Source organism: Oncorhynchus gorbuscha, linkage group LG24 (genome assembly GCF_021184085.1).
Source record: "Oncorhynchus gorbuscha isolate QuinsamMale2020 ecotype Even-year linkage group LG24, OgorEven_v1.0, whole genome shotgun sequence".
Lineage (NCBI taxonomy): Eukaryota > Metazoa > Chordata > Actinopteri > Salmoniformes > Salmonidae > Oncorhynchus > Oncorhynchus gorbuscha.
The window spans coordinates 56,644,276-56,669,513 of NC_060196.1; the positions used below are offsets into that span (position 1 = coordinate 56,644,276).

The 25,238-nt window shown below is 44.1% G+C and overlaps 1 protein-coding gene across 1 annotated transcript in view; it reads left to right on the top strand.

Annotated features, from left to right (window-relative positions):
• LOC124012274 (MAP7 domain-containing protein 1-like) overlaps nucleotides 1–23,983 on the top strand; it is a 92,200-nt gene extending 68,217 nt beyond the window's left edge. The window contains exons 11-20 of the mRNA XM_046325739.1: nucleotides 3,832–3,986; nucleotides 4,224–4,327; nucleotides 7,553–7,785; nucleotides 7,998–8,322; nucleotides 8,771–8,951; nucleotides 11,894–11,998; nucleotides 12,773–12,835; nucleotides 15,009–15,072; nucleotides 16,611–16,871; nucleotides 23,232–23,983. Of these exons, the coding sequence (XP_046181695.1) occupies nucleotides 3,832–3,986; nucleotides 4,224–4,327; nucleotides 7,553–7,785; nucleotides 7,998–8,322; nucleotides 8,771–8,951; nucleotides 11,894–11,998; nucleotides 12,773–12,835; nucleotides 15,009–15,072; nucleotides 16,611–16,871; nucleotides 23,232–23,242 (1,502 nt within the window). The 3' untranslated portion in view covers nucleotides 23,243–23,983. The remainder of the gene's footprint in view (nucleotides 1–3,831; nucleotides 3,987–4,223; nucleotides 4,328–7,552; nucleotides 7,786–7,997; nucleotides 8,323–8,770; nucleotides 8,952–11,893; nucleotides 11,999–12,772; nucleotides 12,836–15,008; nucleotides 15,073–16,610; nucleotides 16,872–23,231) is intronic.
• The last annotated feature ends 1,255 nt before the right edge of the window (nucleotides 23,984–25,238 follow it).

A 25,238-nucleotide genomic window follows, 5' to 3' on the forward strand; every position in this document is an offset into this window, starting at 1 on the left:
TACCACTAGTTACAGTATACACCAGACTATCACTAGGTACAGTATACACCAGACTAACTCTAGTTACAGTACAGTATACACCAGACTACCACTAGTTACAGTATACACCAGACTACCACTAGTTACAGTACAGTATACACCAGACTACCACTAGTTACAGTATACACCAGACTACCACTAGTTACAGTACAGTATACACCAGACTACCACTAGTTACAGTATACACCAGACTACCACTAGTTACAGTATACACCAGACTACCACTAGTTACAGTATACACCAGACTATCACTAGGTACAGTATACACCAGACTAACTCTAGTTACAGTACAGTATACACCAGACTACCACTAGTTACAGTATACACCAGACTACCACTAGTTACAGTACAGTATACACCAGACTACCACTAGTTACAGTATACACCAGACTACCACTAGTTACAGTATACACCAGACTACCACTAGTTACAGTATACACCAGACTACCACTAGTTACAGTATACACCAGACTACCACTAGTTACAGTACAGTATACACCAGACTACCACTAGTTACAGTATACACCAGACTACCACTAGTTACAGTATACACCAGACTATCACTAGGTACAGTATACACCAGACTAACTCTAGTTACAGTACAGTATACACCAGACTACCACTAGTTACAGTATACACCAGACTACCACTAGTTACAGTACAGTATACACCAGACTACCACTAGTTACAGTATACACCAGACTACCACTAGTTACAGTATACACCAGACTACCACTAGTTACAGTATACACCAGACTATCACTAGGTACAGTATACACCAGACTAACTCTAGTTACAGTACAGTATACACCAGACTACCACTAGTTACAGTATACACCAGACTACCACTAGTTACAGTACAGTATACACCAGACTACCACTAGTTACAGTATACACCAGACTACCACTAGTTACAGTACAGTATACACCAGACTACCACTAGTTACAGTATACACCAGACTACCACTAGTTACAGTATACACCAGACTACCACTAGGTACAGTATACACCAGACTACCACTAGTTACAGTATACACCAGACTATCACTAGGTACAGTATACACCAGACTACCTCTAGTTACAGTATACACCAGACTACCACTAGTTACAGTATACACCAGACTACCTCTAGTTACAGTATACACCAGACTACCTCTAGTTACAGTATACACCAGACTACCACTAGGTACAGTATACACCAGACTACCTCTAGTTACAGTACACACCAGACTACCACTAGTTACAGTATACACCAGACTACCTCTAGTTACAGTATACACCAGACTACCACTAGTTACAGTATACACCAGACTACCTCTAGTTACAGTATACACCAGACTACCACTAGGTACAGTATACACCAGACTACCACTAGTTACAGTACAGTATACACCAGACTACCTCTAGTTACAGTATACACCAGACTACCACTAGTTACAGTATACACCAGACCACCACTAGTTACAGTATACACCAGACTACCACTAGGTACAGTATACACCAGACTACTTCTAGTTACAGTACAGTATACACCAGACTACCACTAGGTACAGTATACACCAGACCACCACTAGTTACAGTATACACGAGACTACCACTAGTTACAGTATACACCAGACTACCTATAGTTACAGTATACACCAGACTAATTCTAGTTACAGTACAGTATACACCAGACCACCACTAGTTACATAATACACCATACTACCACTAGTTACAGTATACACCAGACTACCTATAGTTACAGTATACACCAGACTAACTCTAGTTACAGTACAGTATACACCAGACTACCACTAGTTACAGTATACACCAGACTACCACTAGTTACAGTACAGTATACACCAGACTACCACTAGTTACAGTATACACCAGACCACCACTAATTACAGTATACACCAGACTACCACTAGGTACAGTATACACCAGACTACCACTAGTTACAGTATACACCAGACTACCTCTAGTTACAGTATACACCAGACTACCACTAGTTACAGTATACACCAGACTACCTCTAGTTACAGTATACACCAGACTACTTCTAGTTACAGTATACACCAGACTACCACTAGTTACAGTATACACCAGACTAACTCTAGTTACAGTATACACCAGACTACCACTAGTTACAGTACAGTATACACCAGATTACCACTAGGTACAGTACAGTATACACCAGACTACCTCTAGTTACAGTACAGTATACACCAGACTACCACTAGGTACAGTACAGTATACACCAGACTACCTCTAGTTACAGTACACACCAGACTACCACTAGTTACAGTACAGTATACACCAGACTACCACTAGTTACAGTATACACCAGACTACCACTAGTTACAGTATACACCAGACTACCTCTAGTTACAGTATACACCAGACTACCTCTAGTTACAGTACAGTATACACCAGACTACCACTAGTTACAGTATACACCAGACTACCACTAGTTACAGTATACACCAGACTACCACTAGTTACAGTATACACCAGACTAAAACTAGTTACAGTACAGTATACACCAGACTACCACTAGTTACAGTATACACCAGACTACCTCTAGTTACAGTACAGTATACACCAGACTACCACTAGTTACAGTATACACCAGACTACCACTAGTTACAGTATACACCAGACTACCACTAGTTACAGTATACACCAGACTAAAACTAGTTACAGTACAGTATACACCAGACTACCACTAGTTACAGTATACACCAGACTACCTCTAGTTACAGTACAGTATACACCAGACTACCACTAGTTACAGTATACACCAGACTACCACTAGTTACAGTATACACCAGACTACCACTAGTTACAGTATACACCAGACTACCACTAGTTACAGTATACACCAGACTACCACTAGTTACAGTATACACCAGACTACCTCTAGTTACAGTATACACCAGACTACCACTAGTTACAGTATACACCAGACTACCACTAGTTACAGTATACACCAGACTACCACTAGTTACAGTATACACCAGACTACCACTAGGTACAGTATACACCAGACTACCACTAGTTACAGTATACACCAGACTACCTCTAGTTACAGTACAGTATACACCAGACTACCACTAGTTACAGTATACACCATACTACCACTAGTTACAGTACAGTATACACCAGACTACCACTAGGTACAGTACAGTATACACCAGACTACCACTAGGTACAGTATACACCAGACTACCTCTAGTTACAGTACAGTATACACCAGACTACCACTAGTTACAGTATACACCAGACTACCTCTAGTTACAGTATACACCAGACTACCACTAGTTACAGTACAGTATACACCAGACTACCACTAGGTACAGTACAGTATACACCAGACTACCACTAGTTACAGTACAGTATACACCAGACTACCACTAGGTACAGTACAGTATACACCAGACTACCACTAGGTACAGTACAGTATACACCAGACTAACTCTAGTTACAGTATACACCAGACTACCACTAGTTACAGTACAGTATACACCAGACTACCACTAGGTACAGTACAGTATACACCAGACTACCACTAGTTACAGTATACACCAGACTACCACTAGGTACAGTATACACCAGACTACCACTAGTTACAGTATACACCAGACTAACTCTAGTTACAGTATACACCAGACTACCTCTAGTTACAGTACAGTATACACCAGACTACCACTAGTTACAGTATCTTTTCAGTAGGTGGCCTAACTATTAGGGGTCCTGACCTGACCTCGTCTTTCCTGCCTGTTTTCTTCATCTCTGTGATGCACTTAGACTCTCACCACTGCTCCCGTTCAGCCTCCGCCAGCCCCCTGGACGCCTGCTCCCACCACCACCCTCACCGGGACTCCTCCGAACGCTGGAGGGGAGGAGTGTCCGCCAGCACTCCCGACATCACACAGCGCCAACGCCGACGGAACTCAACGCTGGTCAGCGCACGTCCACACACACACACACACACACACACACACACACACACACACACACACACACACACACACACACACACACACACACACACACACACACACACACACACACACACACACACACACACACACACACACACACACACACATGTTCAAGCATACATGTTAACACACACACACTATAGTGTAATTCCAGGTATTCTGCCATAACTTGTTCACCCTTTTTGTTTCTCAAAGTTGGATAAGAAGAAGAAAGAGAAGAAAGACAAGGAGAGGGAGAATGAAAAAGAGAAAGTTCTGAAGAAGTTACCAATACCGACCAGATCCAGGCCGGAGTTCAGGTATTGTTAGGACACATGACACCGAACACAGGACACTGATTACAGGACACAGAACACAGATTACGGAACACAAAACCCAGATTCCTTAATACAGATTACAGAACACAGATTACAGAACACAGATTACAAAACACAGATTACAGAACACAGATTACAGAACACAGATTACAGAACACAGATTACAGAACACAGATTACAGAACACAGAACACAGATTACAAAAACACATATTACAGAACACAGATTACAGAACACAGATTACAGAACACAGATTACAGAACACTGATTACAGGACACAAATTACAGAACACAGATTACAAAACACAGATTACAGAACACAGATTACAGGACACAGATTACAGAACACAGATTACAGAACACAGATTACAGAACACAGATCACAGGACACAGATCACAGGACACAGATCACAGGACACAGATCACAGGACACAGATCACAGGACACAGATCACAGGACACAGATCACAGGACACAGATTACAGAACACCGATTACAGAACACAGAACATAGGATGGAATAGAGACCAGTATCCGTCTTGTGCCAAACAGTAGAACTACTCTAAACAGTCCTATACTTCAGGTCTCTGCCCAAATAAAGGAAACACTTCATTCAATTAGGGAGATAAAATATATTGAAAGCAGGTGCGATCACAAAGGTGGGGTTCCTAAGCAATTCCTCAGCAATTCATATCCCATCATGCTTAAGGTCATATATAAAAATGCTGGGCAGACCATAATTTTGCCTATTATTTTGGCTACAATGACTATGCCCCCATAGGATGACAATGCCTCCATCCACAGGTCACGAGTGGTCATTGAATGGTTTGATGAGCATGAAAACTATGTATGCCATGACTGTCTCTGTCACCAGATCTATGTATGCCATGACTGTCTCAGTCACCAGATCTATGTATGCCATGGCTGTCTCAGTCACCAGATCTATGTATGCCATGACTGTCTCAGTCACCAGATCTATGTATGCCATGACTGTCTCAGTCACCAGATCTATGTATGCCATGGCTGTCTCAGTCACCAGATCTATGTATGCCATGACTGTCTCAGTCACCAGATCTATGTATGCCATGGCTGTCTCAGTCACCAGATCTATGTATGCCATGGCTGTCTCAGTCACCAGATCTATGTATGCCATGACTGTCTCAGTCACCAGATCTATGTATGCCATGGCTGTCTCTGTCACCAGATCTATGTATGCCATGGCTGTCTCTGTCACCAGATCTATGTATGCCATGGCTGTCTCTGTCACCAGATCTATGTATGCCATGACTGTCTCTGTCACCAGATCTATGTATGCCATGGCTGTCTCAGTCACCAGATCTATGTATGCCATGGCTGTCTCAGTCACCAGATCTATGTATGCCATGACTGTCTCAGTCACCAGATCTATGTATGCCATGGCTGTCTCTGTCACCAGATCTATGTATGCCATGACTGTCTCTGTCACCAGATCTATGTATGCCATGGCTGTCTCAGTCACCAGATCTATGTATGCCATGGCTGTCTCAGTCACCAGATCTATGTATGCCATGGCTGTCTCAGTCACCAGATCTATGTATGCCATGGCTGTCTCAGTCACCAGATCTATGTATGCCATGACTGTCTCAGTCACCAGATCTATGTATGCCATGGCTGTCTCTGTCACCAGATCTATGTATGCCATGGCTGTCTCAGTCACCAGATCTATGTATGCCATGGCTGTCTCAGTCACCAGATCTATGTATGCCATGGCTGTCTCAGTCACCAGATCTATGTATGCCATGGCTGTCTCAGTCACCAGATCTATGTATGCCATGACTGTCTCAGTCACCAGATCTATGTATGCCATGGCTGTCTCTGTCACCAGATCTATGTATGCCATGACTGTCTCTGTCACCAGATCTATGTATGCCATGGCTGTCTCAGTCACCAGATCTATGTATGCCATGGCTGTCTCAGTCACCAGATCTATGTATGCCATGGCTGTCTCAGTCACCAGATCTATGTATGCCATGGCTGTCTCAGTCACCAGATCTATGTATGCCATGACTGTCTCTGTCACCAGATCTATGTATGCCATGGCTGTCTCTGTCACCAGATCTATGTATGCCATGGCTGTCTCAGTCACCAGATCTATGTATGCCATGGCTGTCTCTGTCACCAGATCTATGTATGCCATGACTGTCTCAGTCACCAGATCTATGTATGCCATGGCTGTCTCAGTCACCAGATCTATGTATGCCATGACTGTCTCAGTCACCAGATCTATGTATGCCATGACTGTCTCAGTCACCAGATCTATGTATGCCATGGCTGTCTCAGTCACCAGATCTATGTATGCCATGGCTGTCTCAGTCACCAGATCTATGTATGCCATGGCTGTCTCAGTCACCAGATCTATGTATGCCATGGCTGTCTCAGTCACCAGATCTATGTATGCCATGGCTGTCTCAGTCACCAGATCTATGTATGCCATGGCTGTCTCAGTCACCAGATCTATGTATGCCATGACTGTCTCAGTCACCAGATCTATGTATGCCATGACTGTCTCAGTCACCAGATCTATGTATGCCATGGCTGTCTCTGTCACCAGATCTATGTATGCCATGACTGTCTCAGTCACCAGATCTATGTATGCCATGACTGTCTCAGTCACCAGATCTATGTATGCCATGACTGTCTCTGTCACCAGATCTATGTATGCCATGACTGTCTCAGTCACCAGATCTATGTATGCCATGACTGTCTCTGTCACCAGATCTATGTATGCCATGACTGTCTCAGTCACCAGATCTATGTATGCCATGACTGTCTCTGTCACCAGATCTATGTATGCCATGGCTGTCTCTGTCACCAGATCTATGTATGCCATGACTGTCTCAGTCACCAGATCTATGTATGCCATGACTGTCTCTGTCACCAGATCTCAACCCAATTGAACACATATGGATGATTCTGGAGCAGCACCTGAGACAGTGATTTCCACCACCAGCAACAAAACACCAAATAATGACATTTCTTGTGGAAGAATTGTGTCACATCTCTCCAATAAAGTTCCAGACACTAAGAATCTTCTCCCCTTCCTTCCTTCCTTCCTTCCTTCCTTCCTTCCTTCCTTCCTTCCTTCCTTCCTTCCTTCCTTCCTTCCTTCCTTCCTTCCTTCCTTCCTTCCCTCTCTTCCCCACTTATCTCTTTTAATCTGTTATCCTGCAGCAGTACCCCAAAACCCCAAAACCGACCTCCATCACCTGTGGCCCCCAAAAGCAAACTGTTGTCCCCCTGCCCTCCAATGGCTCCCAAGACCCCCTCCACGGGCAGGAAGATCCCCACAGGCACCAAGACCCGCCCCAAAAGAGCCCAGACCCCTGTCAGGGTACAGCTTCAGCCGGTCACTGTGGAAACTAACAACGAGCCCCATCAGCCAGACACTCCTGAGGAGACAAAGAGTAAGTTTGTTCGCCGTGGTTACCGTATCCAAGCTCCAGGATGTTTCTTTTCAGCTGTTACTTCTTGCCTTCTCTGCCTTGAGAAAACACACATTGTATCAACTCTATGATGTTTGCCTCATTTGATCCTTGAAGTGTATTTCGTGGTTATGGTCCATCGTGTGGCTTCAGATGTGAAACAGAGGCCTCTCCTGTCTCTCTTGCTCTTACAGGCTCCAGTAATGTTCCTGCTATAATGGTGTCTTCGGCGCCGGCGACACACACATCTCTTAGTGCACCAGTCAGAGTGGCCGCCTCTACCCAATCCTCAACTCTACAGCTGACTGCCTCTGCTGCCTCAACTCCCACAACTGCCTCCTCTGCTGCCTCATCTGCCCCGGCTGCCTCATCTACTGCTGCCACTCTGGTTTCCAGGCCCTCAGCCGGCACCAACGACCCAGAGGAAGCAGCTCGAGTGCTGGCTGAGAAACGCAGACAGGCCCGGGAGCAACAGGAGAGAGAGGAGCAGGAGCGCCTGGACCGAGAGAAGAGGAAACGGTCAGTCAGACTCTGGCTGGAATTGATGAGACATGTCATTGAGTTGGTTATTATAGTACTGTAGTATTATTGAATGTTTTTGATTGGAGTGTTGTGTCGGTCTGTTTGTTTGTCTGTCTGTCAATAGCAGGGGTTCATCACCTTTTTAGCTCAAGGCCCAAATGAGAAATTGACTGTCTTTCCGTGACCCAAATTGTTCTCCAATGACCTAAATTAAAAATAAATAGTGTGTGATGTATAGATGTATTCTCATAACTCACGACCCACCTTTCACATGACCAGGGCCCGATTTGGGTCCCGACCCATAGTTAAAGAAACCCTGGTCTATAGACATATGAATGGTTTACTGCTTGCCTCATGTCCAAGACAAGTGTGTACCATACATTGATAGTGTGAGCATATACTGTATGAGCATGTGCTGACCTGACTGAGCATGCTCCCCATGCAGGATTGCTCGTGAGGAGAGCTTGGCTCGGCAGGCGGAGGAGAGGAGGCGCAGGGAGGAGGAGGCACGCCTCATGGCGAAGGAGCAGCTTCTGAGAGACGAGGCCCAGCGCCTGGAGGAGGAGAAGGGGGCGAAGGAGAAAGCCAAGGCGGAACAGGAGGAGAACCAACGCCTGCAGAAACAGGTGCGAGATCGACAGGCAGCCTTGACTTACAGCATAGAAGAAGACGTATGACACAGGTTGACTGATCTTAGGTCCTGGAAACGTTATGAGAGGGAATGTTTGCTGTAAGGCCTACAATCAGCATGTCATTGTCACCATGCCTTCTCCAGGCAGATGCCCAGAATTTATTGGCGCTGAGAGAGCCGCTGTCAGAGTGAGATAGTGACAGCTCTGTCCTCCCCCTGTCCCCATCTCTGCTCTGCACTGCAGTGGGCTGACAGGGAATAGATAGTGACAGCTCTGTCCTCCCCCTGTTCCCATCTCTGCTCTGCACTGCAGTGGGCTGAAAGGGGATAGATAGTGACAGCTCTGTCCTCCCCCTGTCCCCATCTCTGCTCTGCACTGCAGTGGGCTGACAGGGAATAGATAGTGACAGCTCTGTCCTCCCCCTGTCCCCATCTCTGCTCTGCACTGCAGTGGGCTGACAGGGAATAGATAGTGACAGCTCTGTCCTCCCCCTGTCCCCGTCTCTGCTCTGCACTGCAGTGGGCTGAAAGGGGATAGATAGTGACAGCTCTGTCCTCCCCCTGTCCCCGTCTCTGCTCTGCACTGCAGTGGGCTGACAGGGAATAGATAGTGACAGCTCTGTCCTCCCCCTGTCCCCATCTCTGCTCTGCACTGCAGTGGGCTGACAGGGAATAGATAGTGACAGCTCTGTCCTCCCCCTGTCCCCATCTCTGCTCTGCACTGCAGTGGGCTGACAGGGAATAGATAGTGACAGCTCTGTCCTCCCCTGTCCCCATCTCTGCTCTGCACTGCAGTGGGCTGACAGGGAATAGATAGTGACAGCTTTGTCCTCCCCCTGTCCCCATCTCTGCTCTGCACTGCAGTGGGCTGACAGGAATAGATAGCGACAGCTCTGTCCTCCCCTGTCCCCATCTCTGCTCTGCACTGCAGTGGGCTGACAGGGAATAGATAGCGACAGCTCTGTCCTCCCCTGTCCCCATCTCTGCTCTGCACTGCAGTGGGCTGACAGGGAATAGATAGCGACAGCTCTGTCCTCCCCCTGTCCCCATCTCTGCTCTGCACTGCAGTGGGCTGACAGGGAATAGATAGTGACAGCTCTGTCCTCCCCCTGTCCCCATCTCTGCTCTGCACTGCAGTGGGCTGACAGGGAATAGATAGTGACAGCTCTGTCCTCCCCCTGTCCCCATCTCTGCTCTGCACTGCAGTGGGCTGACAGGGAATAGATAGTGACAGCTCTGTCCTCCCCCTGTCCCCATCTCTGCTCTGCACTGCAGTGGGCTGACAGGGAATAGATAGTGACAGCTCTGTCCTCCCCCTGTCCCCATCTCTGCTCTGCACTGCAGTGGGCTGACAGGGAATAGATAGTGACAGCTCTGTCCTCCCCCTGTCCCCATCTCTGCTCTGCACTGCAGTGGGCTGACAGGGAATAGATAGTGACAGCTCTGTCCTCCCCCTGTCCCCATCTCTGCTCTGCACTGCAGTGGGCTGACAGGGAATAGATAGTGACAGCTCTGTCCTCCCCCTGTCCCCATCTCTGCTCTGCACTGCAGTGGGCTGACAGGGAAAAGATAGTGACAGCTCTGTCCTCCCCTGTCCCCATCTCTGCTCTGCACTGCAGTGGGCTGACAGGGAATAGATAGTGACAGCTCTGTCCTCCCCCTGTCCCCATCTCTGCTCTGCACTGCAGTGGGCTGACAGGGAATAGATAGTGACAGCTCTGTCCTCCCCCTGTCCCCATCTCTGCTCTGCACTGCAGTGGGCTGACAGGGAATAGATAGTGACAGCTCTGTCCTCCCCCTGTCCCCATCTCTGCTCTGCACTGCAGTGGGCTGACAGGGAATAGATAGTGACAGCTCTGTCCTCCCCTGTCCCCGTCTCTGCTCTGCACTGCAGTGGGCTGACAGGGAATAGATAGTGACAGCTCTGTCCTCCCCTGTCCCCGTCTCTGCTCTGCACTGCAGTGGGCTGACAGGGAATAGATAGTGACAGCTCTGTCCTCCCCCTGTCCCCATCTCTGCTCTGCACTGCAGTGGGCTGAAAGGGGATAGATAGTGACAGCTCTGTCCTCCCCCTGTCCCCATCTCTGCTCTGCACTGCAGTGGGCTGACAGGGAATAGATAGTGACAGCTCTGTCCTCCCCCTGTCCCCATCTCTGCTCTGCACTGCAGTGGGCTGAAAGGGGATAGATAGTGACAGTGTTCCCACTACCCCTGCCTGTAGCATTCAGACATGCTTGAGTCTCCCCCGAGGGAAGACCAGTGCAGTTTGTTGTTTGTTCGACGCTGCCAGCAGCCATCTTCCTTGCCGTGTGGGTCAAGATGGTGAGGCGTCATATTCATACAACATTTTTCAGCTCATCTCATGAACCATGACGCAGCAAGTTTTAACTTCCAGGAAACTTTGAACGTTAAAACGTCATTGTGAACATCTGTAGTTACTCAACTGTATACAACCTGTGTTTTGCACTGTTTATGAAGCATAGCAACCTTGTTCTTTTCATGGATGTCGTTATGTAGATATGTGCTGCCTGTAGTGTAACACCGTGGTTTGTTTGGAACTGATGTGATCACAGCTTTGTTTTCATCCCATCATGCATCACCTATTTAGTACTGATGAAGGATCCAGTGAGCTGTGTACTGGCATTATTACAGGGAGATAAAGCCCTGCCCTACAGCCTACTACAGTCTAGACTGGGAATATGTTGCCACCTAGTGGTTAGAAAAGGGGACATTAATCTACTCTTGTATTCATTTGCTAATAATATAATTTTTTACATTCCATCATTTGATATTATATGAAATGAGGTTTTTATCTAGACTGACACAATTCTCTTGTTGAGTCATTTCCCTGTTAGGGTTAGGGTCTTGATAGAATGATGAACATCCTAAAGTATTGATGATCGTATTGATGATGTTGTTTTGTCCCGTCTGTGTCAGAGGGAGGAGGCCGAGGTCAAAGCTCGTGAGGAGGCGGAGCGTCAACGCCTGGAGAGAGAGAAGCACTTCCAGAAGGAGGAACAGGCGCGCCTGGAGAGAAAGAAGGTGGAGCGGGGAGGAGGGAGGAGAAATGGAGGATGGGATGAGGGAAGGAGGAGAGATGGAGCGATGGGGGGAGGAGAGATGGAGGATGGGAGGAGAGATGGAGGGAGGGAGGAGGGAGGGAGGATGGGAGGAGAGATGGAGGGAGGGAGGAGGGAGGGAGGGAGAGAGATGGAGGATGGGATGAGGGAAGGAGGGAGATGGAGCGATGGGGGAGGAGATGGAGGATGGGAGGAGAGATGGAGGGAGGGAGGGAGGAGTGATGGAGGATGGGAGGAGAGATGGAGGGAGGGAGGAGGGAGGGAGGGAGGAGAGAGATGGAGGATGGGAGGAGAGATAGAGGGATGGAGGGAGGAGAGATGGAGGGAGGAGAGATAGAGGGATGGAGGGAGGAGAAGAGCTGGAGGGATGGGGGAGGAGAGATGGAGGGATGGGGGGGAGGAGAGATGGAGGGATGGGGGAGGAGGATGGAGGATGGGAGGAGGAGAGATGGGAGTAGAGATGGAGGGATGGAGGGAGGAGAGATGGATGGGAGGAGGGATGGAGGGAGGGAGGAGAGATGGAGGATGGGAGAAGGGAGGAGAGATGGAGGATGGGTGGAGGGATGCTGGGGGGGAGGGATGGATGGATGAAGGGGACTCAGATTGAAAAAGTATAACTTGTCTTTACTTTCTACTTTCTACATAAATATAGAACCAGTAAAGATACACAGTGCATTAGTTGTAATAATCAAATCCAGCAGCTGACAACTTCTGCCTCTGCTGTTGAACTCCACAGCGCCTTGAGGAGATCATGAAGAGAACTCGTAAAAGTACTGATGCTGGAGAAAAGGTGATTGATGTAAGGCCCATGCTTCATATAACAACCCTTCTAGACCCTTTATTCAGATGAAACATTATACAGTTGAAGTCGGGAAGTTTACATACACTTAGGTTGGAGTCATTAAAACTCGCTTTTCAATCACTCCACAAATTTCTTGTTAACAAACTATAGTTTTGTCAGGTCGGTGAGGACATCTACTTTGTTCATAACACAAATCATTTTTACAACAATTGTTTACAGATTATTTCACTTATAATTCACTGTATCACAATTCCAGTGGGTCAGAAGTTTACATACACTAAGTTGACTGTGCCTTTAAACAGCTTGGAAAATTCCAGAAAATGACGTCATGGCTTTAGAAGCTTCTGATAGGCTAATTGACATCATTTCGGTCAATTGGAGGTGTACCTGTGGATGAATTTCAAGGCCTACCTTCAAACTCAGGGCCTCTTTGCTTGACATCATGGGAAAATCAAAATAAATAGACCTCAGAAACAAATTGTAGACCTCCACAAGTCTGGTTCATCCTTGGGAGCAATTTCCAAATGCCTGTATGTACCACGTTCATCTGTATAAACAATAGTACGTAAGTATAAACACCATGGGACCACGCAGCCGTCATACCGCTCAGGAAGGAGAAGCGTTCTGTCTCCTAGAGAGGAACGTACTTTGGTGTGAAAAGTGCAAATCAGTCCCAGAACAACAGCAAAGGACCTTGTAAAGATGCTGGAGGAAACAGGTACAGAAGTATCTACATCCACAGTAAAACGAGTCCTACAGTGCCTTGCGAAAGTATTCGGCCCCCTTGAACTTTGCGACCTTTTGCCACATTTCAGGCTTCAAACATAAAGATATAAAACTGTATTTTTTTGTGAAGAATCAACAACAAGTGGGACACAATCATGAAGTGGAACGACATTTATTGGATATTTCAAAAAAATTTAACAAATCAAAAACTGAAAAATTGGACATGCAAAATTATTCAGCCCCTTTACTTTCAGTGCAGCAAACTCTCTCCAGATGTTCAGTGAGGATCTCTGAATGATCCAATGTTGACCTAAATGACTAATGATGATAAATACAATCCACCTGTGTGTAATCAAGTCTCCGTATAAATGCACCTGCACTGTGATAGTCTCAGAGGTCCGTTAAAAGCGCAGAGAGCATCATGAAGAACAAGGAACACACCAGGCAGGTCCGAGATACTGTTGTGAAGAAGTTTAAACTTATTGTTGGAAGCTTGTGGAAGGCTACCTGAAACATTTGACCCAAGTTAAACAATTTAAAGGCAATGCTACCAAATACTAATTGAGCATGTAAGCTTCTGACCCACTGGGAATGTGATGAAAGAAATAAAAGCTCAAATAAATAATTCTCTCTACTATTATTATGACATTTCACATTCTTAAAATAAAGTGGTGATCCTACCTGACATAAGACAGGGATTTTTTTTAACTACGATTATATGTCAGGAGTTGTGAAAAACTTGAGTTTAAATGTCTAAGGTGTATGTAAACTTCCGACTTCAACTGTATGTGTTTTCTTATTTAATTGACTGAATTCATAATAGTGTCTGTCCAGATTTATGTGTTTTCTTATTTAATTGGCTGAATTCATAAGTGTCTGTCCAGATTTATGTGTTTTCTTATTTAATTGACTGAATTCATAATAGTGTCTGTCCAGATTTATGTGTTTTCTTATTTAATTGGCTGAATTCATAAGTGTCTGTCCAGATTTATGTGTTTTCTTAGTTAATTGACTGAATTCATAATAGTGTCTGTCCAGATTTATGTGTTTTCTTATTTAATTGGCTGAATTCATAAGTGTCTGTCCAGATTTATGTGTTTTCTTAGTTAATTGACTGAATTCATAATAGTGTCTGTCCAGATTTATGTGTTTTCTTATTTAATTGGCTGAATTCATAAGTGTCTGTCCAGATTTATGTGTTTTCTTAGTTAATTGACTGAATTCATAATAGTGTCTGTCCAGATTTATGTGTTTTCTTAGTTAATTGACTGAATTCATAATAGTGTCTGTCCAGATTTATGTGTTTTCTTAGTTAATTGACTGAATTCATAATAGTGTCGGTCCAGATGTTCTTGTTCTTGATAATAACACCTCATCCACCACCAATGTGTAGCAACCTTGTGTGATACACAGCAACCATTTGTCCCATGTTGTGTTCTTCTAGCCTTCACGGCCGAATGATTCCCCAGCGCAGGTCAACGGCAAAGATAGTACGAAGAACAGTAAAGGTAAGTTACATACATTGCCATTCTGCTGTCTCCTCCAACCTGTGATCAGATTTGATAAAAATGTATTTGGGTATAAAAAATGTTTTTTAAAAAATATACAACATCCCAGCTAACAACAAACGTTCCCACAACTTTAGAGAACATTTCCTTAAGAGTTTCATTAGGCTTTTAACTAATGCTTTCTTTGCAATGTTACAGTGATGTGCAAGGAATGTTTCCAAGAGACCATCCCCTTAACGTCAAACGGAACTTACCCAGAAAATGGTTACCATGGTTACCATGTTCTCCGAATTGAAGATATGTTCTAGACACGCTTCATGGAAACTTTGCAAGAACGTTTGTGTCCAGTTATCTGAGGGTTAGGAGAATATTCCATAAACGTCCCATCAAACATACACAGAACATGGTTACCATGGTTGCCATGTTCTCAGAACATAAGATAGTAATGTTCTAGACACGTTTCATGGGAACTTTGCAGGAACATTTCTGTGTATTAGTTGTCAGGATGTCACCTGATGGTCCCAAAGGAACGTTCTAAAAAAGAATGTTTCATTACACATCTTGCCTCTGATTGGTGAACCAGTGAACCGTTCATAGCTCTGCGTCTGTTGGCAAGATTAGAGATAAAAACACACACACAGTGCTTTTAACATCATTTTTTTCAACTTACGTATTTGATTACATTGTGTATGTTATTTTATAAAGTAATTATTTTTCACCGTGTCCTCACCTGGGATTTGAAGTCACAACCTCTTGATTCACGGTACTCACATTTTCCCACTATGCCACCATGTCAGTTCTCTTACTGTTTTCATCATTGATTTGATTTCGGCCTACTTTTTAAAGGCTTTCAGTATAGTTGTGATGTTGGTGGGACATGTGAACCTGTTTTAATGATCCTCCTGAATCACTACGATCAATACAAGTTTTTCTTGAGTGTACTTTTAACAGAGCTAAGATTTACTTCAAAGTCCATTCACAGCCTTACACCTATCCATTTGTCCCAGATCTACATTCCTGCCTAGGGGGAATAGGGGGGGTTCAGAGTACCATGAGCCAAGAGGTTGTGAGTTCAAATAAATTGATATTGAACCAATTGTGGCAGTAAGCAGATCATGCAATAGCCACGTAAAAACCTAATTCTGCTTATCTTAATCTGCGTAAGGTTAAAAGGATATTCTGAGAACACGGTACCCACGTTCTGGTTACCATGCTTAAAAGGTTTGCTGAAGGTCTTTGCTAACATAGATAGAATGTTCCCCTAAATAACTGATAACTGGACAATCAAACATTAGGGGAACATTACAGGTAACATTACAAAATTGTTCTCTCTCCCTAGGATTGTTAGCTGGGCTGTGCATTAGATCCCACGAGGATGGCACTTATTTACAAAGTGGTCTTGGCTGCTAACAAATAATGTTATGATTAAAAGACAAGACAGTTATAAAACATTACATTCAATTAGAGAGATAACACTCAGTCTAGGACCATTTTATTTGTAATTTTAAAGAGAGCAACTTTTGTTTTTTTTCATGCAGCTCCTAAAATGCAGCAGATTGAAGCAGAATCCAGCCCTGTGCTGAATGTTGTCCGGCCAGCCATGCACCAGAATGGCCTCTCAGCCAACGGGAAGGCAGCTGACTTGGAGCAGATCATCCAGCTGTCCAATCACAGCAGGAGCAGCAACGGTGGGCCGGGAAAACCGGGGAGTGGCATCGTCAGCGACCCAATCCTGGCCTTCGAGGGAGGAGATCCCTTCCTGATGAAAACGGGTCCCATGAAGCCTCAGCATGCTGCAGGTAGCTATACAGGTCAGGATTAGGACCATATCATTTTAACATTTCAAATGAAGCATTCTATCACTGTATCAGTACATAGCACTCTAGGATGTATGCAATCCATAACTCTATAACGACATTACCAGCATGTGTATAGAGAATCACAGTGTGTATCTTGTGCTAAAAGTTATTCATCCTGTAGTTAGCTACAACCATTACTAAACCTTTACCACTATCCCAAAGCCTGGGTCCTAGCCTCTGGGCATGCTGCCCAGGCTCCCTATGTGGGAGGGTTGACATCCAAGACTGGAAAGAGGATCCCAGTCCTGTTTTGCCATGCTCCTTAGGTTGGCAAACGAGGCCCCCTTTATTATGCCAAGGCCCCCACAGCCGGTCTCGAAGACGGCCATACCCAAGCATTAAATGTCAGCAAAGCAAACAATATGCCTGAGACCAATGGGACATACATAATATTAGGGGACAACCTAGTCAGTTGTACAACTGAATGCCTCCAAAATGTGTCTTCCTCATTTAACCCAACCCCTCTGAATCAGAGAGGTGTGGGGGGCTGCCTTAATCGACATCCACGTCTTCAGCGCCCGGGGAACAGGGGGTTAACTGCCTTGTTCAGGGGAACAGGGGGTTAACTGCCTTGTTTAGGGGCAGAACAACAGATTTTTACCTTGTCACCTCGGGTATTAGATTCAGCAACCGTACGGTTACTGGCCCGACGCTCTAACCACTAGGCTACCTGCTCTAACCACTAGGCTACCTGCTCTAACCACTAGGCTACCTGCTCTAACCACTAGGCTACCTGCTCTAACCACTAGGCTACCTGCTCTAACCACTAGGCTACCTGCTCTAACCACTAGGCTACCTGCTCTAACCACTAGGCTACCTGCCTCCCCCTCTAACCACTAGGCTACCTGTTCTAACCACTAAGCTACCTGCTCTAACCACTAGGCTACCTGCCTCCCCCTCTAACCACTAGGCTACCTGCTCTAACCACTAAGCTACCTGCTCTAACCACTAGGCTACCTGCCTCCCCCTCTAACCACTAGGCTACCTGCCTCCCCCTCTAACCACTAGGCTACCTGCCTCCCCCTCTAACCACTAGGCTACCTGCTCTAACCACTAGGCTACCTGCCTCCCCCTCTAACCACTAGGCTACCTGCTCTAACCACTAGGGTACCTGCCTCCCCCTCTAACCACTAGGCTACCTGCTCTAACCACTAGGCTACCTGCCTCCCCCTCTAACCACTAGGCTACCTGCCGCAACATAATATATCCCATGTCTATGTCCCCACAGCCCAAGGGTTCTAATGATAAAGGCACGTGCAGAATATCATCCCTAGAACTGAACATTTTGAATGATAAGGTCTGATAGACGTTATGCCTCACGTACTATAGACTTCAAACTTGCTCATATTCCCAATTGAAGCAGAAAGCAATGCTGATTTTTTTCTTTTTCTTTCTCTCTCTTTTTTTTCTCTCCCTCTCTCTCTGTTCTTTCTCTCTCTTTTTCTCTCTCTCTATCTGTTCTTTCTCTCTCCTTTTCTCCCTCTCTCTCTGTTCTTTCTCTCTCTTTTTCTCCCTCTCTCTCTGTTCTTTCTCTCTCTTTTTCTCCCTCTCTGTTCTTTCTCTCTCTTTTTCTCTCCCTCTCTCTTTTTCTCTCTCTCTCTGTTCTTTCTCTGTTCTTTCTCTCTCTTTTTCTCTCCCTCTCTGTTCTTTCTCTCTCTTTTTCTCTCCCTCTCTGTTCTTTCTCTCTCTTTTTCTCTCCCTCTCTGTTCTTTCTCTCTCCTTTTCTCCCTCTCTCTCTGTTCTTTCTCTCTCTTTTTCTCTCTCTGTTCTGTTCTCTCTCTTTTTCTCCCTCTCTGTTCTTTCTCTCTCTTTTTCTCTCTCTCTGTTCTTTCTCTCTCTTTTTCTCTCCCTCTCTCTTTTTCTCTCTCTCTCTGTTCTTTCTCTGTTCTTTCTCTCTCTTTTTCTCTCCCTCTCTGTTCTTTCTCTCTGTTCTTTCTCTCTCTCTCTGTTCTTTCTCTGTTCTTTCTCTCTCTTTTTCTCTCTCTCTCTGTTCTTTCTCTCTGTTCTTTCTCTCTCTCTCTGTTCTTTCTCTCTCTTTTTCTCTCTCTCTCTCTGTTCTTTCTCTCTTTCTTTCTCTCTCTCTCTCTCTGTTCTTTCTCTCTGTTCTCTCTCTTTCTTTCTCTCTGTTTTCTTTCTCTCTCTCTGTTCTTTCTCTCTCTTTTTCTCTCTCTCTCTCTGTTCTTTCTCTCTCTTTTTCTCTCTCTGTTCTTTCTCTCTCTCTGTTCTTTCTCTCTCTTTTTCTCTCTCTCTCTGTTCTTTCTCTCTCTTTTTCTCTCTCTGTTCTTTCTCTCTCTTTTTCTCTCTCTCTCTCTGTTCTTTCTCTCTCTTTTTCTCTCTCTCTCTCTGTTCTTTCTCTCTCTTTTTCTCTCTCTCTGTTCTTTCTCTCTCTTTTTCTCTCTCTCTCTGTTCTTTCTCTCTTTTTCTCTCTCTCTCTGTTCTTTCTCTCTCTTTTTCTCTCTCTCTCTGTTCTTTCTCTCTCTTTTTCTCTCTCTCTCTGTTCTTTCTCTCTCTTTTTCTCTCTCTCTCTGTTCTTTCTCTCTCTTTTTCTCTCTCTCTCTGTTCTTTCTCTCTCTTTTTCTCTCTCTCTCTCTTTCTCTCTTTTTCTCCCTCTCTCTGTTCTTTCTCTCTCTTTTTCTCTCTCTCTCTTTCTTTCTCTCTCTTTTCTCCCTCTCTCTGTTCTTTCTCTCTCTTTCTTTCTCTCTCTTTTCTCTCTCTCTCTTTTCTTCTCTCTCTGTTCTTTCTCTCTCTTTTTCTCCCTCTCTCTGTTCTTTCTCTCTCTTTTTTCTCTCTCTCTGTTCTTTCTCTCTCTTTTTCTCTCTCTCTCTGTTCTTTCTCTCTTTTTTCTCCCTCTCTCTGTTCTTTCTCTCTCTTTTTCTCTCTCTCTCTCTCTTCTTTCTCTCTCTTTTCCCTCTCTCTCTCTGTTCTTTCTCTCTCTTTTTCTCTCTCTCTCTGTTCTTTCTCTCTCTTTTTCTCTCTCTCTCTCTGTTCTTTCTCTCTCTTTTTCTCTCTCTGTTCTTTTCTTTCTCTCTCTTTTCTTTCTCTCTCTCTCTCTGTTCTTTCTCTCTCTTTTTCTCTCTCTCTCTTTTCTTTCTCTCTCTTTTTCTCCCTCTCTCTGTTCTTTCTCTCTCTTTTTCTCCTCTCTCTTTTCTCCCTTCTTTCTCTCTTTTTTCTCTCTCTTTTTCTCTCTCTCTTCTGTTCTTTCTCTCTCTTTTTCTCTCTCTCTCTGTTCTTTCTCTCTCTTTTTCTCTCTCTCTCTGTTCTTTCTCTCTCTTTTTCCCTCTCTCTCTGTTCTTTCTCTCTCTTTTTCTCTCTCTTTTCTCTCTCTTTTTCTCTCTCTCTCTGTTCTTTCTCTCTCTTTTTCTCCTCTTTCTCTCTTCTTTCTCTCTCTTTTTCTCTCTCTGTTCTTTCTTTCTCTCTTTTTCTCCCTCTCTCTCTCTGTTCTTTCTCTCTCTTTTTCTCTCTCTCTCTCTTTTCTCTTCTCTCTCTCTTTTTTTTCTCTCTCTCTCTCTTTCTTTCTCTCTCTTTTTCTCTCTCTCTCTCTGTTCTTTCTCTCTCTTTTCTCTCTCTCTCTCTGTTCTTTCTCTCCCTTTTTTCTCTCTCTCTCTCTGTTCTTTCTCTCCCTTTTTCTCTCTCTCTCTCTCTGTTCTTTCTCTCCCTTTTTCTCTCTCTCTCTCTCTGTTCTTTCTCTCTCTTTTTCTCTCTCTCTCTTTTCTTTCTCTCTCTTTCTTTCTCTCTCTCTCTCTCTCTCTGTTCTTTCTCTCTTTTTCTCTCTCTCTCTCTCTCTGTTCTTTCTCTCTTTTTCTCTCTCTCTCTCTGTTCTTTCTCTCTTTTTTTCTCTCTCTCTTCTCTCTCTTCTTTCTCTCTCTCTCTTTCTTTCTCTCTCTTTTTCTCTCTCTCTCTCTCTCTGTTCTTTCTCTCTTTTTCTCCTCTCTCTCTGTTCTTTCTCTCTCTTTTTTCTCTCTCTCTCTCTCTGTTCTTTCTCTCTCTTTTTTCTCTCTCTCTCTCTCTCTCTGTTCTTTCTCTCTCTTTTTCTCTCTCTCTCTCTGTTCTTTCTCTCTCTTTTTCTCCCTCTCTCTCTGTTCTTTCTCTCTCTTTTTCTCCCTCTCTCTCTGTTCTTTCTCTCTCTTTTTCTCTCTCTCTCTGTTCTTTCTCTCTCTTTTTTCTCTCTCTCTCTCTCTTTCTTTCTCTCTCTCTTTTTTCTCTTTTTCTCTCTCTCTCTGTTCTTTCTCTCTCTTTTTCTCTCCTCTCTCTGTTCTTTCTCTCTTTTTTCTCCCTCTCTCTCTCTGTTCTTTCTCTCTTTTCTCTCTCTCTCTTTTTCTCTCTCTCTCTTTCTCTCTTTTTCTCTCTCTCTCTTCTTTCTTTCTCTCTCTTTTTCTCTCTCTCTCTCTGTTCTTTCTCTCTCTCTCTCTCTCTCTCTCTCTGTTCTTTCTTTCTCTCTCTTTTCTCTCTCTCTCTCTCTCTGTTCTTTCTCTCTCTTTTTTTTCTCTCTCTTCTTTCTCTCTCTTTTTCTCTCTCTCTCTGTTCTTTCTCTCTTTTTCTCTCTCTCTCTCTGTTCTTTCTCTCTCTTTTTCTCTCTCTCTCTCTCTGTTCTTTCTCTCTCTTTTCTCCCTCTCTCTCTCTTTCTCTCTGTTCTTTCTCTCTCTTTCTTTCTCTCTTTTTCTCTCTCTCTGTTCTTTCTCTCTCTTTTTCTCTCTCTCTCTGTTCTCTCTCTTCTTTCTCTCTTTTTCTCTCTCTCTCTCTCTCTCTGTTCTTTCTCTCTCTTTTTCTCCCTCTCTCTCTGTTCTTTCTCTCTCTTTTTCTCCCTCTCTCTCTGTTCTTTCTCTCTTTTTCTCCCTCTCTCTCTCTGTTCTTTCTCTCTCTTTTTCTCTCCCTCTCTCTTTTTCTCTCTCTCTCTGTTCTTTCTCTCTCTCTCTGTTCTTTCTCTCTCTCTCTGTTCTTTCTCTCTCTTTTTCTCTCTCTCTCTCTGTTCTTTCTCTCTCTTTTTCTCTCTCTCTCTGTTCTTTCTCTCTCTCTCTGTTCTTTCTCTCTCTTTCTCTCTCTCTCTCTCTGTTCTTTCTCTCTCTTTTTCTGTTCTTTCTCTCTCTCTCTCTCTGTTCTTTCTCTCCCTTTTTCTCTCTCTCTCTCTGTTCTTTCTCTCCCTTTTTCTCTCTCTCTCTCTCTCTGTTCTTTCTCTCCTTTTTCTCTCTCTCTCTCTCTCTGTTCTTTCTCTCTCTTTCTTTCTCTCTCTCTCTCTCTCTCTGTTCTTTCTCTCTCTTTTTCTCTCTCTCTCTCTCTCTGTTCTTTCTCTCTCTTTTTCTCTCTCTCTCTCTCTCTGTTCTTTCTCTCTCTTTTTCTCTCTCTCTCTCTCTCTGTTTTTTCTCTCTCTCTCTGTTCTTTTTCTCTCTCTCTCTCTGTTCTTTCTCTCTCTTTTTCTCTCTCTCTCTGTTCTTTCTCTCTCTTTTTCTCTCTCTCTCTCTGTTCTTTCTCTCTCTTTTTCTCCCTCTCTCTCTGTTCTTTCTCTCTGTTCTTTCTCTCTCCTTTTCTCCCTCTCTCTCTGTTCTTTCTCTCTCTTTTTCTCCCTCTCTCTCTGTTCTTTCTCTCTCTTTTTCTCCCTCTCTCTGTTCTTTCTCTCTCTTTTTCTCCCTCTCTCTCTGTTCTTTCTCTCTCTTTTTCTCCCTCTCTCTCTGTTCTTTCTCTCTCTTTTTCTCCCTCTCTCTCTGTTCTTTCTCTCTCTCTCTGTTCTTTCTCTCTCTCTCTGTTCTTTCTCTTTCTTTTTCTCTCTCTCTCTGTTCTCTCTCTCTCTCTGTTCTTTCTCTCTCTCTGTTCTTTCTCTCTGTTCTTTCTCTCTCTCTCTGTTCTTTCTCTCTTTTTCTCTCTCTCTCTCTGTTCTTTCTCTCTCTGTTCTTTCTCTCTCTTTTTCTCTCTCTCTCCCTGTTCTTTCTCTCTTTTTCTTTCTCTCTCTCTCTGTTCTTTCTCTCTCTCTGTGTTCTTTGTCTCTCTTTTTCTCTCCCTCTCTCTGTTCTTTCTCTCTCTTTTTCTCTCTCTCTGTTCTTTCTCTCTCTCTTTTTCTCTCTCTTTTTCTCTCTCTCTCTCTCTGTTTTTTCTCTCTCTTTTTCTCTCTCTCTCTCTGTTCTTTCTCTCCCTTTTTCTCCCTTTTTCTCTCTCTCTCTGTTCTTTCTCTCTCTCTGTTCTTTCTCTCCCTTTTTCTCTCTCTCTCTGTTCTTTATCTCCCTTTCTCTCTCTCTCTCTCTCTGTTCTTTCTCTCCATTTTCTCTCTCCCTCTCTCTGTTCTTTCTCTCTCTGTTCTCTCTCTCTCTCCAGAAGTTCTCTGAGACACCAGGCTTCCACACGCTTTACTCCACTGGTTGATGTAGCTGATGTGTGCCACACACTGCAACAGCTTCTAAAGGAAGTGTGTCAAACAAAGAAACAAACTATGGACTAAACTTTTAAATCACTTAAAAACATCCAATTCCACAGAGGTCCTGAGGGAGGAAGAAAACTCTGCGAAGAAAAAGGAAAAAAACGTAAATTTAAAAAAAATATTGTCTGTCTTCTCGGCATGTTTTGGTGCAACATACGTTGGGTTTTGTTGAAAATGTCAAATGGAGATTTTATGGTGCACCTTTAAATGTCTGACAATGTAATATGAGGAATTTTAGAGCATTGTAAGACCTGGAAATATACAGTATTTGACTACGGTTATTATTATCATTGTTGTTATGCTATTGCTGTTGTTATCTTAAAGTTGAACAAAGTGTGTGTTTGTTAGTCTTGGAATAATTGGGTTATTTAACTAGGGGAGGAAGCAGTGGGAGGATGCTGTCAGGGGAAGCTGTGGGATAAAGCTTAATGAACGGGAGAAGATGTCTCTTTCTTTCTGTCTGTCTGCGTGTATGTCTGTCTCTGCCTGTCCCTGTCTGTCTGTCTGCCTCTCATTTAACTAAGATATGATATAGACTAAAGAGTAAGTTTGATCTGTGTGGACATCGACTTTAGTGCGTTAACATCTGACATGTCTGCCATAACGTCATGTTTCACCTGAGACAGTCTTAAAGTTTCTCTGGCTCGTTTCTTCTTCAATTGTATTGTTGTTGTGATATAGAATAAGTTTAGGTTGGTTTCTTCACAGTATCTGTTCCCATCAGAACACAGTATCTGTCCTCTATTCATGTAGAACTATCAGAACACAGTATCTGTCCTCTATTCCTGTCTACTGCTATCAGAACTGCTATCAGAACACAGTATCTGTCCTCTATTCCTGTCTACTGCTATCAGAACACAGTATCTGTCCTCTATTCCTGGCTACTGCTATCAGAACACAGTATCTGTCCTCTATTCCTGTCTACTGCTATCAGAACACAGTATCTGTCCTCTATTCCTGTCTACTGCTATCAGAACACAGTATCTGTCCTCTATTCCTGTCTAGCTAAGAACACAGTATCTGTCCTCTATTCCTGTCTACTGCTATCAGAACACAGTATCTGTCCTCTATTCCTGGCTACTGCTATCAGAACACAGTATCTGTCCTCTATTCCTGTCTACTGCTATCAGAACACAGTATCTGTCCTCTATTCCTGTCTACTGCTATCTGCTATTCAGAACACAGTATCTGTCCTCTATTCCTGTCTACTGCTATCAGAACACAGTATCTGTCCTCTATTCCTGTCTACTGCTATCAGAACACAGTATCTGTCCTCTATTCCTGTCTACTGCTATCAGAACACAGTATCTGTCCTCTATTCCTGTCTACTGCTATCAGAACACAGTATCTGTCCTCTATTCCTGTCTACTGCTATCAGAACACAGTATCTGTCCTCTATTCCTGTCTACTGCTATCAGAACACAGTATCTGTCCTCTATTCCTGTCTACTGCTATCAGAAGAACACAGTATCTGTCCTCTATTCCTGGCTACTGCTATCAGAACACAGTATCTGTCCTCTATTCCTGCTGCTATCAGAACACAGTATCTGTCCTCTATTCCTGTCTACTGCTATCAGAACACAGTATCTGTCCTCTATTCCTGGCTCAGAACACAGTACTGCTATCAGAACACAGTATCTGTCCTCTATTCCTGTCTACTGCTATCAGAACACAGTATCTGTCCTCTATTCCTGTCTACTGCTATCAGAACACAGTATCTGTCCTCTATTCCTGTCTACTGCTATCAGAACACAGTATCTGTCCTCTATTCCTGTCTACTGCTATCAGAACACAGTATCTGTCCTCTATTCCTGTCTACTGCTATCAGAACACAGTATCTGTCCTCTATTCCTGTCTACTGCTATCAGAACACAGTATCTGTCCTCTATTCCTGTCTACTGCTA